Source organism: Zonotrichia leucophrys, chromosome 1A (assembly GCF_028769735.1).
Source record: "Zonotrichia leucophrys gambelii isolate GWCS_2022_RI chromosome 1A, RI_Zleu_2.0, whole genome shotgun sequence".
NCBI lineage: Eukaryota > Metazoa > Chordata > Aves > Passeriformes > Passerellidae > Zonotrichia > Zonotrichia leucophrys.
Window position 1 is genome coordinate 49,194,557 of NC_088170.1, and position 13,460 is coordinate 49,208,016.

Genomic DNA, 13,460 nt, shown 5'->3' on the forward strand with positions numbered 1-13,460 from the left:
ATAAAATAAAATAAGTTCATTAATATAAACTTCTGCATCATAGCTGGTAGCTTATTTAATCCTCAGAGAGCTCTTTGTGTCTCATGACTTCGGAATGAATTAAGAAACAGCTCATCTTAGAGCCCATTGTGCATTCCCCTTAGTATCATTTTCTTCTTTTCCTACAATTACTAGGATTTATTTTCTTCCCTTGAAAATAGGATTTTGGTCTCATTTGAGTCCCTGCTATTTAATTCCTACTTGAAGTCATAATCCTCTCTGTCACATCACACCAATCTCTTTGTAGCCAATTCTGATTTCACGGGCAGGATTTTGACTTAGGAAGACCTGATTACTTAGGTACACCTTATGTAGCAGGATTGAGTCCTTCTGAAACATACAAAGTAAGGAATACTTCAGCCAGGCAATTTTAATGAACTGGTAACATAAGGTACCAGCTGTGAAAGTTTGAGTTCCTGGCTATCGCTTCTCAGTAACATGTTAATTAAGGAGTCAATAGAGTGTACTCTTTTCCTTCCAAGATACTGCTTTGGAAAGATGCCTCTCTGATATACAGGCTGTCCACAAAAATTTAAGGTGAGGAGATCATTTTTCCAGGCAATGGTGTCAGAAAAGTCTCTGAACCTCAGCTGGTTTCAAACCTCTGACTTAAAAAAGACTAAATGTTGTAACGCTATGTGGTACTCAAAATTGTCCAAAAATATAGGGTTTGTTTGGATTTTTTTCCATTTTTTAATGAAACTTGTAAATTTCTGAAACAACTTTAAGATTGCAAGTGGAATCCAGGTGTTTCTTTAACGGTACCTGTTCTCATGGGTTCTCTCTATGGATAGAAAATTCCTTATTGAGAGACTTCTATTCAGGAAAAACTAAAGAAAAAAATTCAACTTAAGCCAGCAACTGATTTTTGTAAAGCTAGGCATGTTAAAAAAATAAGAGCAGTTATTGATTGCATAAAGAATCTATAGCTGACAAGGAAACCTCTTCATTTTCAGGAAAGGAAGTCCTGTATTATTTTATCTGTGCTAAGCTGACAGGATCATAAATTGGGATTTATTAATTCTACAGGAATACCCTGCAGCACCAAACAAAACCTCCCATTTCATATGGGAGAAGAATATCCATAATATTGAAAGCTCAATACCTATAGTTGACCAACTGATTTCAATTTAATGGATTAATTTATAGTATATAAGGTATATATAGTATATATATATATTATGTACTGAATATTTGAAATAGAAAAAAAAATAAAGCAACAAATCAACAAACAAGTTGAGCAAATATACAGAAAATATCTTTTATTTAATGTGATATTTTATTTCAAGTGACTTGATATATGTAATCAGTCATCATCACAAGTTTTTCTATATTAGAGTTTGCATTCAAACATTTTTAAGCCTTTTATCTCTGTGCTTTCAAGTACTACTTGTAGGAACAGTTTAGGCTGTAGTTTAGGCTACAATACTGAAAGTGTTCATCTTCTTCATGGGAACTTAGAAGTGAATACATAGTGAAGCTAGGCATATTATTAAAATACAGAAAAGAGTTAACTCCCAAAGTTCAGTGTGTATTTGGTTTATTTTTGCTTCGGGTTTCTTAGGCATATATCTCAAGCAGCTTATCAGAGTGGGAGGTTCGGTTGTAAAAACTTCACATATAACGGAACCTACTTATTCCGTGATTCTTTTCAAAACCTTTTACCACCAAACGGAAACACGGGCAAATTAGAAAGAGGAATACCTTCTGGTATCATCTTGCAAGGTCTATGAAGAAGACACACAGCGGTTTCAGAATCTTCATTGAAAAATATAGACTGTTCCCCCTATTTATCGGCACTATCAGAGCGGCACGCAGAGCTCGGGGAACTACGCGCCCGCCTATCGCGGAGATCCAGCGGTGCGGGGCGGGCGGCGGTGTCGGGGCGGGCAGAGCCGGGTGCGCGGAGCGGGGCTCGCCCGGCCCCGGCGGGAGCTCACTTCCCGTCATCCACGCGCCATCTAGCGTCGGGAAAAGGGACGCGGCTCGGCACGGGAGCGGAACGGAGAGGAGGAGGAAAAGGCTCCCACACCCGTCCCAGCTCTCGCCGTTCCCAAAGCTGGTAAGAGCCATTTGGATATTGCAACCAGAACTCCGGAGTGGCTCGGGGCGGGTCGTGAGGAGCATCCTACACTTCACTCCCAGGCATCTCATTCCCCCTTTTTTGCAGTGAACGGTTCCCCTTCCCTTGAAAGCAGCTAACGCTCCCCAGAAATCCCCTCGGTACCTCACCTAAGCTATCGCCGCCGCCCGATCCCTACCCAAAGCACCGCGAACTCCAGAGGGTCTGTGCGGCGCTGCCGGCGGAGAGGTTGGACCGCACGATCGCGGCACCGCAGAGACACACACCGGCACACACCCCGACGCAGGCACAGCCGCGCTCCCCGCCTGCCTGCCCTGCCGCGGCCGGCGCGGCTGCCCGCAGCCCTTTTGTTTCGCCCGCGGAGCGATGTCCTGCCCACCCGCCCCGCGCTCCCCCGCGCCCGCACCGCCGCCCGCCCATGCGCCCCTCGCCCGCGGGCGGCGGCGGCGCGGCGGGGTGGCATGGCCCGCCCGCCTTGGGGGAGGCAGCGGGAAGCCCCCTTCCCCGCCCCCGGCCGCGCCAGGGCCTCGCCGCTGCCGCCCGCAGCCCGCGGCAGGGCAGCGGCCGCAGCCGCAGCCGCGCCTGACAGCGGCCCCGCGCCGCAGGATCCGCGCCCCGCAAGGACGTGCTCCAAGAGCTGCCAGGCGCGATTACGTTGTTTTTTTCCCCCCACCCACCCCTTGAACTTGTTGCTTGGCGCTCGGCGGTGGCGGAGGGGGGTGGGGGTGGGGGAAAGCCTTATTATCGATGTCCCTTTGGATGCGATCAAGCTTTCTCAGGAGCAACTACTTCCCCGCCGTTCCCGGCGGGGCGCGGAGATCTAGCGGCAGAGCCCGTATTTCCAAAAGTCTCTATGCAACTGAGCGCTCTCGCCAGACTTTCACAGGTAGGTGCCGCAGGCTGGGCACGTCTGGAGCGATTGGAGAACTGAGCCGAGGGGAAGGGGCGAGAGGAGGGAGGCGGGGGTACGGGGGGGTGGGGGGGGGCATGATCCACCACCGACCGCCGAGCCCTTCGGCACCCGCGCCCTTGCCCCGCGCCCCCCCGCCGCCAGGGAGCTCCTGCCCCTCTCCCGCTCCGCGGCCAGCCTCCCTCGGCTTCGCCTTTCGCCGCCCGCTCGGGCGCTCCCGGGGATGCCCCGTGCAGCCCACCCACCGCATGTGTCTCCAAAGCCCCCGCCCCTGCCCCCGCCAGGACCGCGGGGGCTCTCCCCGACCCCGGTCTCCTCGCCGCAGATCTGCCCCTGTCCGTGCCCTGATGCTCCGGCCGGGGGAGAGCCCCGCTCTGCCCGCTCCTGCTCTGTGGGGCGCTCCCCGCTCTCGGCGCCCCAGCCCCGGCATCCCTCTGCCCTTCAAAGCATTTCCTGCACGGAAAACTTGCCTTAAAGTTTAATGCTGCCGCCCGGAGCTCCTCCCCCTGCCCCGCCGGCTCCCCCAGCCCCTAGCCGGGGTCTGGAGGAGTCCCCGGACGGCGATTAAAGGTCAGGGAGAGGATTCTTCGCGCCGCTGCTCCGGGGCTGCCGCCGGGAAGGGGGGCGGCCCGCCGGGCCCATCCCCTCCGCCCCTCACTGCGAGCGGCGGCGGCGTTGGCGGCCCCGCTGCGGCCGCCCGGGAGGGCTCCGCTGGTGCCGCGGCCCGGCTCCGGCGGCGGGCGGGGAGCGAGCGGAGGAGGGGCGGGCGGGGGGACCGGCTGCATCGCGCGTGGAGGAACATCTCCTTCCAGGTGGCTGCACAGCTGCGCTAGAGCTACTAGCCGGCTCCAGGGGGTAGCGATTTGAGGACTGTTGCTTCCATCCGGGGGGCTCGAATGGAGACCTTATATCCGAAGGATCTGGCCGTTAGAGAAGCTGCTTTGAATACAGGGATTTCCAAGTGCCCTCATTTATTGTCCTAACAGTGTGACCAGTGCCTGGAAAGCATATTCTGGGATAAAAAGGTGGAGGAAACAAAAAGGAAGCAAAAAGGTTGTCAGTTAATACTGAATATCACAAAAATGTTCAGAAATCCTGCTGCCTCAAGAATGTGTGAGAATTTGTATTTTTCTTTTCCTTCTCTGTTTTAGTGGCTGGACCAGAACTGCCTCTAGATTGACTCCCTTAGCTGTAATAGGTGTTTGGAACCATGGCGGCAGGTGTAGCAGCTTGGTTACCCTTTGCCAGGGCAGCAGCCATAGGATGGATGCCAGTGGCTACTGGTCCCATGCCAGCTGCTCCACGGCAGGAGAGGAAGCGAAGCCAGGACTCTCTAATTGTGCTGAATGTGAGTGGCATCCAGTTCCAGACGTGGCTGGACACCTTAGAGCGCTACCCTGACACTCTGCTGGGCAGTTCAGAGCGGGACTTCTTCTACCACCCTGAGACACAGCAGTACTTTTTTGATCGGGACCCTGACATTTTCCGCCACATTCTCAACTTCTACCGTACTGGGAAGCTTCATTATCCCCGCCAGGAGTGCATCTCAGCTTATGATGAGGAGCTGGCCTTCTTTGGCATCATCCCTGAGATCATTGGTGACTGCTGTTATGAGGAGTACAAGGATCGCCGGCGTGAAAATGCTGAGCGCCTGCAGGATGATGCTGATACGGATCACGTACCTGAGAGCTCCCTACCCTCAATGACAGCTCGTCAGAGGATGTGGCGGGCCTTTGAAAACCCACACACCAGTACCCTGGCTCTGGTCTTCTACTATGTCACTGGTTTCTTCATTGCCGTCTCTGTTATTGCCAACGTGGTGGAGACAGTGCCCTGTGGGGTAAGCCCGGGTCGCATCAAAGAGCTGCCCTGTGGAGAGCGGTATGCCGTGGCTTTCTTCTGTCTGGATACTGCCTGTGTCATGATCTTCACAGTTGAATATCTCCTACGTCTGCTGGCAGCTCCTAGTCGCTACAAATTCGTGCGCAGTGTCATGAGTATCATTGATGTGGTGGCCATTATGCCATATTACATCGGCCTGGTGATGACAGATAACGAGGATGTCAGTGGGGCTTTTGTGACATTAAGAGTCTTTCGTGTCTTCAGGATCTTTAAGTTTTCCCGCCACTCACAGGGTTTGCGCATCCTGGGCTACACACTGAAAAGTTGTGCCTCGGAGTTAGGCTTCCTCCTCTTCTCACTCACCATGGCCATCATCATCTTTGCCACAGTCATGTACTATGCAGAGAAGGGTTCCTCAGCCAGCAAGTTCACCAGCATCCCTGCAGCCTTCTGGTACACCATCGTCACCATGACAACACTGGGGTAAGTGCAGCTGGTGTTTGGTTACAGCCAACATTTCAACAAGTGTATTGGCATGAACGGAAAAATACTCAATTTTAAAAATATGGTGATAGAAAAATGTGTGAGGGTAAGTTTTCGTTACAGAACTTTAAGAATACGACCTGTGACTTCCTTCTCAATGTTTTACATGTTTAAGAGACTTAACAATGTTGCTGAAATTAAAGTAACCCAAATCCAAAAACTGCAAAAAACCTGAAAAAGCAAACAACAAAACAAAGCAAAAAAGTCTTGAAACTCTTTGGTTTTGGACAGTGTAATTGGAATATTTTATGAGTATGTGTGAGTTATCAGTGGATTTTTAATGGAGTACTGTCTTTGCTGCAGGCCCTGTTACAGTGTTGCTAAATTATTAATGTTTATAAGGAGAACCAAAGTGCAAGCTTTTAATTTGATCAGTATGTGGGTCTGCCATTTTGTTTTAAGTCTTGTATTGATGTAGACCTGGATATTGAGTTTGTTATTACAAAATTATTTATTTTCATGAAAATCGTATCTTGTCTTTGCAAAAAAATATATATTTGTGATTTTATTTAAGACACTGAACACATTTCCTTTGATTTTCATGGACCTACAACTTTTAAATTATGAGTGTCAAGCTACATTGACTGGTGACACACTCTGGAAAATGATCTGAGGAAGTGTGAGACATATGACACATCAAGCATGTGTCTTTAAACAATTCCAGTGGCAATACAATTTCTTTCAGAGAACACGGGTTAAAAAGTGTCACTGTTGACATTAGAATGCAATGAATTTAAATGGAAATATGAGAGAGAGTATATTTTATGAAGTCTCTGATACCAGTGTCTGATTGTATCTGCTGATTCTCTGCACCAGGTTATAAAATGCATTTTTCTGTAGTTACAACCAGGATTTAGAAGGTTGACTAATTTGAGATGACAATTTTTTCCCTATTCTTAATTTTGAGTTGTATAGTCCCATCTATGAAACTGAAAATTTGTTGTTTCATTGCAAACTGACTAGTAATTTAATAATTACAGACACTAAATGACAAACTTAGCACTTTCATTAATGCCAAGCCCATCATTTTATTAGCATTTTGCCATATCTTGTTGGGACTGTTGAGATTTATGAAGCATGTATAACTTTTAAATTTAACAAAATGAAAGTGCATTATTAAACTATTATGAAAAACTTGACTTATTATGTGCAATAGTAATTTACTTGGGAAACATGCATACAAAATATTGAAAAAGATAAAAGGAATGTCTTAAGCCACCATTTTTTATACAAGGCTTTTATCTTCAGTGTGATATAACAAATGAAGATAAATATAGTTCATAGTAAATATTTCATACTTCTTGTAAGGGCAAGTTATGCTAAAAAGGAGTGACAAGAGCTTTGGGGATTTTAACCCGCCTTTTAGGTTCCTGAGTGGTTTTTTTGTTTTCATTTTCTCTTGCTGATGACAAATGGAGGGGCCCAGTTAGCAGAAGAAACGAGTTCGGCATGGTAACTAGATCCACATTCCTGTATTTTCTGATGCTGATTTTTAACCATTATTTTTAATTAGAACAGTGATGTTTTCAAGAAAGAATAGACTGATACTTTAATATAAAATAAACAGAAGCTGATGTATGGTTTTTTTGGTAACAAAGTGTACTTTTTGAGTAAGTTGTTTCCATGCCCATGCACAATGTGGAAAGTACTTGTCCATGGTACTGAACTGTTGATATGATTTGTTTGTTTCTTTGGCATACAAACACACACACACACAGTACATGAGTAGTATTCTGTAATTCCAGGTTTTGAAGTATTACTATAAGCAAAATCTTCAAAACTACTGCTGTAATTTGAACATAATCTCAAATCTCTTTGAATTGAACCTAAGATCCTCTTCTTAAGCATACAGTGACACTGTATTTTAGTCCCAAGTGGAACATGGGTTGAAGAGAATCCTCTCACGCTTGACTCCTTTTTTAAGGTAGTTGAACAGAAAAAGTTTTGAGCAGGTTGAACAGAAATCCAAAGTCTCACCCTCAGGAGTTCAGGTATGATACAGGTTCAAATATGACAGACATCTCCAACTTTTATGAAATCTTTAATAAGTGCATTAGCTAGATTATGTCCTTTTAATAACATCATGATAACTTTGTAAAGATTATATTTAAATGTTAAATATATATATGTGAATAATTTATTTAAAATTAGCATTATAAAAGCTTTGAAATCTTTTTGTTGATGGAATAATTACGCAAAAGGAGAGGGAAGTTATAGGGAAAAGCACCAAGGGTCAGTGAAAGCTGATTGTAATTAGTACTGATACCTTTTCTATGTGCTAAAGCTTACCATCTCTAATACAGAACTCCTGCTCATTTTAACTTTAGTTTTAGCTGTATCAGGGGTGTATAAATGGACTCAATAGGAACAACTTCTCCCATTTAGAAATAAAGCTTGATGAAGTCTTTATGTTTTAAATGACAGTAGCGCACAGCAGGATATGTGAAATACTACAAAAATTCATGAAAGCTAATAGTGAATAATAGATTAACATAAAATTGAGTTTTTGAGTCTTGGTGTCATTGTCATATTTTTCTAGATAGAAAGGGTATTGAGTAAGCGACCTTTGCAATTTGGGGAGTTATTACCTTGGAAGCAGAGCTATATTTCTCAGTTCTGCATGATTGCTGAGCAATTAAAGTGTCTTTAAAAAACATAGATTACATTTTCCTTTGCAGAGTGCTAGTGACTTCAAATACTACTATATTTTTGCCTCCAAGGATATTCCAGCTATTAACTGCTCTTCACTGCTCAGCTCAAGTAGTACATGTACATGGAAATTTTACATGAAAGAGCTAAAAAAAAAATGAAAAGAAGGGAAGAAAGGAGCAAAGGAAAAAAGAGAACATGAGAAAAATAAAGGCAGAGAGAGAAAGAGAAGAGGAGGATGCCTCTAGAAAAACAGCATGCACACTTCCAAAAACTGAACTGTCTGATTTTAAACTTCAAACTAGTCTTTTATCAGGATTAATCATAGCAGAAGTTAAGTAGAAGCAGGAAGAGAAAACGGAATAAAATTGATAGAGGTCGCAAAATGTTTTATGGAGATCCAAGATAATAGTGGAAAGCATAGAGGTCAAGTATCAGGTTAGTGTGAAGATGGCAGAGAGAAGAGCTCAAGTCTACTGAACTTGACTGGCAGACCTTCACAGGGGCTTGTGAACATCTACACCCATAATGACAGTTCTGTCACTTTCTGCTGTCACCTTATAACATGGCAATCTAATAAATTTTCATCTGCCCCGTCAGGAGCCAGCAAATAAGCTGGAATAGCTGGTCAGGTTTTGATGGTGTAAGGATATTGTGTGTTCCCAAGTCAGCCAGAGCTATAGTGTAGTTTGTGTTTTATGAAGATATTACACCTTAAATAAGGAACCTAGTGCTCTTCTGTGAGTAGTTTTAAAGCACTCTCACTGCTATATTAAAATTCTGTTTTTACAGCCTTTACATTGAGTAGCTTTATCAAGTCACACAATGCTTCTGGATGAGCAGAATACTTCATGAAGGGAGGCTTAAACTTGACTACTCATTTATTTGCTTTCATTGAATAAACTAGAGGTGTGTCTTTCAGAAAAGATAAAGCAACTATTTGTTTTCATTATTTGTTATTATAGCCCATAATGTGTGAGGAAACCCACTTAAGATATATCAAATTCTCTGAAGACTTTATAATAAACAGATGACTAGATGTGATAACAGAAAGCCTCAAACAGTGAACAGGGAAGAGAGCAAAATATTTCCTTTTCCTGCATATTCATGTTCTTTGCCATCTTCAGTCCTTTTTTCATTCTTTTTTCATTACTATGGTGTATTCCATCTATTTCTTTTTTCCATTATTTATTCCAACTACCACTTCCCGGAGTTTTCATGGTTGGGGTTTGTCTACTGATTGACACCTTCCCTCCCTTCTTCAAGATAAGGTTAACATTTGTAGTAAGACTCTGCTGGCTTTATTTTTTTTTTCTTCTGCTCATTTTTTCCAGATTCCTAATTCATCCTTCACTACTACATCAAATCTTTAGTTTATCATCATTGTCATTCATTTGACCTGAACTTTCCTCAGAACAGATCTTTTGTTCTGACCTTTGTTTGATAGATTTTTCCTTATGAGCACCATAAAATTTCCACATCATCACTTTTTTCTGAAATACTACACATATTCTCTTTTCTCACCACTGTGCCATTTTCAGTGTGTTCGGTTCCTTATAGTCTCTGCATTTTAGTTTGAAATAATCCATCTCTTTAGAACTTCTAATAAAAAAATTGAGTTTAGTAAAATCTGACAAGAGAAAACAAAATTCAAAATCTTTGTTTTATGAAAAATTTCATTAAAAGTTTGGATATATTCTTATGATTAGTGTTACAAATGTAGAGATTCAGAAAGTTAGAGTATTATTGCTGTATCTTGTACGTACATATTGCTCATTCATTTTTTGTTTGATATTTTCAACCCAGTTTCAAATAGAATTTTTCTATTTTTGTCTTTTTATATACAGCCTAGTGGATTTTGTATTTTACAAATGTGTTTGATGTCTCAAACTATTTTCTCTTCACAGCAGAGACATTTAGCCCATATAACAGAGGAGGGACAAAGTGTAGTTGTGATCACCTTCAAAGTACATTACTAGAGATTCAAAAAGGGCTCCAGGGAGAATCTGTTATACTAAGGGTCATTTTGATAGCAGTAAAAAAAATTTCTTTGTTCTGTAACAAAAAGATTACTGAAATTGTATTGGGCTGTTGTTGCTTGACAGAGAGCAGAGTAATTGTATTCTTATTTAGTTGCACTGGGGACCAGCTTTCATCTTCAAAAAGAATCCTTAGAGGAAAAGGACTTCGCTGGTTTCACTCATTTATCTTGAGCCTGAACTTCTTTAGTTCAGTTATGAAGAACATGAAGGTGGTGCTTAACAAAAAGATCTTTCTGCTCAGGATCGAATATATTTGCTCCTTTGGTAGAAACAGATGGAATTTTGTTTCCTTTTTGTTATTTTGAGACAAGAATAAGAACAATTAGATTACTGTGGACCTGGATGTAGCATAGAAATATTCTTAGTACAGCAGAACTAATCATCTCAGAGAGTAATTATGACTAGTGCCTGATCTATTAACTAGGGCCTATCATTCAAGTAATCATCAGTGAATACTGTCATTTTAGTAAAATCTTTAAGTGATCAAACCCAAGAAGTTCAAGCTGAGTGATGACAATCTGTGACTCACATCATTGTGCCTTTGTCTGAAATGAAAAATTTGCAATATAAAAGCCACATAAATCTATGAATACAGTATTAGAAATAGTGCCTGCCATGCAAAAAAATATCTGGAAATGGAAACTGTATTTCTGAAGAGGAGAACATAAATACCACAGAAATAAAGCAACTATTCAAAATAAGTTCAGAACATCTTGCAACTTCAGGGTGACAATTAAGTTTTCAGACATTTGAAAGACAGTCTAGTGAGTTACTCCTTTTACTTGATTTTTTATGACATTATATTCCATGGGCAGAATTTCATAGTATTCATCATAGTAAGGTAATTATAGAAGAATCTGGTTCATCAGGGGTTAAGATTATAGATCACTCTAAAGAGGGAGTATAAATTAGAAATACAGAAATTGTATTCATCAGAAACCTGACAACAGAGCTGACAGAGTGATGGGAAAGATTCTGTATATTTCTGTACCTATCATTTATTGGGCAATAGATAGGAGCACAGGTTTTTCTGGAAGACATAGTCTTTACGACTTTTTTTTTCTTTTTCTGAATTGATTATGTGGTGGAGAAAATGTTTTGAATATTTTGGCAGTACTTTAAAATGGTAGCTTTACCCTACACTTCCTGGAACAATAATAGTCACCATGCTTGGACTTCAACTCCTAACACAGTTAGGAGCCCTAATTTTTACCACTATTTCTTAATATCTTTTTTTATGAAGCACATGATTTTGATCTACTTGTGTCTCTGGTAATGTTTTATAAACGTCTTGTGAAGTAAAATCCGTGGGGTTTGTTTTGACAAAAAAAAAATCAATTTTCACCATAGTACACAATGAAATTTACATTATATTCACAGCATAGACTTAAATACATGTGATTTGAGATGAAATAAAAAATAATGCTTTTGACTAGTGCATGTGATGTGTAACAGGTATGAGTGCCCTGCAGAAAAATCCTGGAGACAAAAACTTATTCAGGTATCTGACTTATGAGGGCTCAGGTTTAAACATGAGTACTTATGAGGATCATGTGATCAATTCATAAAAAGAATAAAATCTAACAGGATTCATCTCTATTATAATTCAAATGAGACTGCACTCCTTTTCTCGTAGCAGCATAGACACAACTTATGCATTATTAGGAAATACATCTTAATGTACCTGGTTATCAGTACACCATTCCTACTACCATGAGTTCAAATTCTTGTAGTTAAGTGCATTGACAAAAGCTAATAAAACAGTAAAATACTGCTATCTTTCTGATTATTAAAGATACAATGATATAAGTCATATAAGCAATTGTATTTTTTTGTGTTTAGAAAAGTAGTTTAATTTCTTATATTCCACTGTGCAGTGTTGTTCCTTATCTGCAGATTTCCATCCTGAAGGTGAAAGCATTAGGAGCTGCTGTGTAAATGTACTTAATTAGAGCATGATTCTTCAATTAGAGAAAATGTGAGGTTGCTAAAAAACCTCAAAAGATGTTTTTCATATGAACAAAGTAAAATTTAGCATATTTAAAGTACTTAGGAATAGTAGTTTGCATTTGATCCCTGTTTTTTCAGTTTCATCTGTGTTACTGGTTTCTTTGATTTTATTGGTTTAACTGAGAAATCAAGATTCATAGACAAAGAGATCTCTGGGGTTCATTCATTTATAGGGCCCAAACAATACAAGGAAGAATTTAAAGGCATTTGTGTGTCTGAGGATGAAGATAGGCATTCATCTTGAATTGTCAGAAGAGGCTTGGGTGTTAGAAACACAAAGGAGAGCAGCTGAAGCTAGGAACCCAGTCACCTTAGAAAACAGGTGCACAGCAGTAACTTCTAGGATAAGTATAGAATACTGTACTCAGATTTTGGGTATGTCCCAGAGGCAGCATCAAATGCCCCTATCAAAATCGAATGGATCCTGCTAGGGTTCAGGTCTTGTTAAAATAGAATATGCCCTATTTTTATATAATACTCTAGCAAGGAGATAAGAATGGTGTGTGTATGGTATGCTTAGGAAAGAAGAATGAGTAATTCAAGAAAAAAAAGAAGGGTAACTGAAAGAGTAATGTAAATTATCCAAGGAGTACATTTCTTGATCCTAATTTTCTGTCTCTGTGGTTTTCAAACCAAGAGTTCAACATGAAAAGATGTGTAAGAAATGGAAGCTATAACACGTAGATATTATTAATGGAAGTATTTTTAGAAACAGTGTGAAAAATTATGAAACAATGCCAGGTAGGTGATTCCATTTTTCAAATAATCATGCAGTCTGAGGATTTATTGGTTTCAATAGGTCTCATACTTAGCATATACACAGTAAGTTTGTTAAGATGCCGATGTGTGGTAAGAAAAGGTAAAAGTTAATTCTCAGTTTTGACCACTGAAAATTCATCCCCTTCTCTAGTCTGGTGGAAAACACTTTTATTTTGTGTCTATTTGATTTTTAAAGGGAAACTGTTTGTAGATATATGTAGGAGGTTTGAGAAGTACTTTGCCTGCCTTTGTGTTTCTCTTTATGCCATAATATGAACTTTGTAAGCAGAGTCTACAGTTCTGCTAGTTAATTTTTACCTTAATCTCTGTTCCTAAATGAAGCATATTTAAAGCACATTTTCCTGGTTTTTTCTTGATTCTTTGTAAAAAAAATTATTTCCTGAGGTAAGCATCTTATATCACAGTTCTTTCTCCTTGAGGATGCATTGTGATTTGTGCCCTGATTTTAACTGGATGGTGTCTAGCTCAGTTCTGTACTTATTGTCACTTGCACTAAGGCTTTATTTCAAAAAATAACATATGAATGAAAAATCCAAATATTGAGAGCATTTTTATATTTTTT

The 13,460-nt window shown here is 41.1% G+C and overlaps 1 protein-coding gene across 2 annotated transcripts in view; it reads left to right on the forward strand.

The window, feature by feature from the left end:
* The first annotated feature begins 1,979 nt into the window (after window positions 1-1,979).
* Window positions 1,980-13,460, forward strand: part of KCND2 (potassium voltage-gated channel subfamily D member 2) — a 265,132-nt gene continuing 253,651 nt past the window's right edge. Inside the window, exons 1-2 of one of the 2 annotated variants that reach the window (XM_064702704.1) lie at window positions 1,980-2,101; window positions 4,184-5,357. In XM_064702704.1, the coding sequence (XP_064558774.1) occupies window positions 4,243-5,357 (1,115 nt within the window). In that variant the 5' untranslated portion in view covers window positions 1,980-2,101; window positions 4,184-4,242. Of the gene's footprint in view, window positions 2,102-2,598; window positions 3,009-4,183; window positions 5,358-13,460 lie in introns of those variants that run through there. The other variant, XM_064702703.1, reaches the window with a different exon arrangement.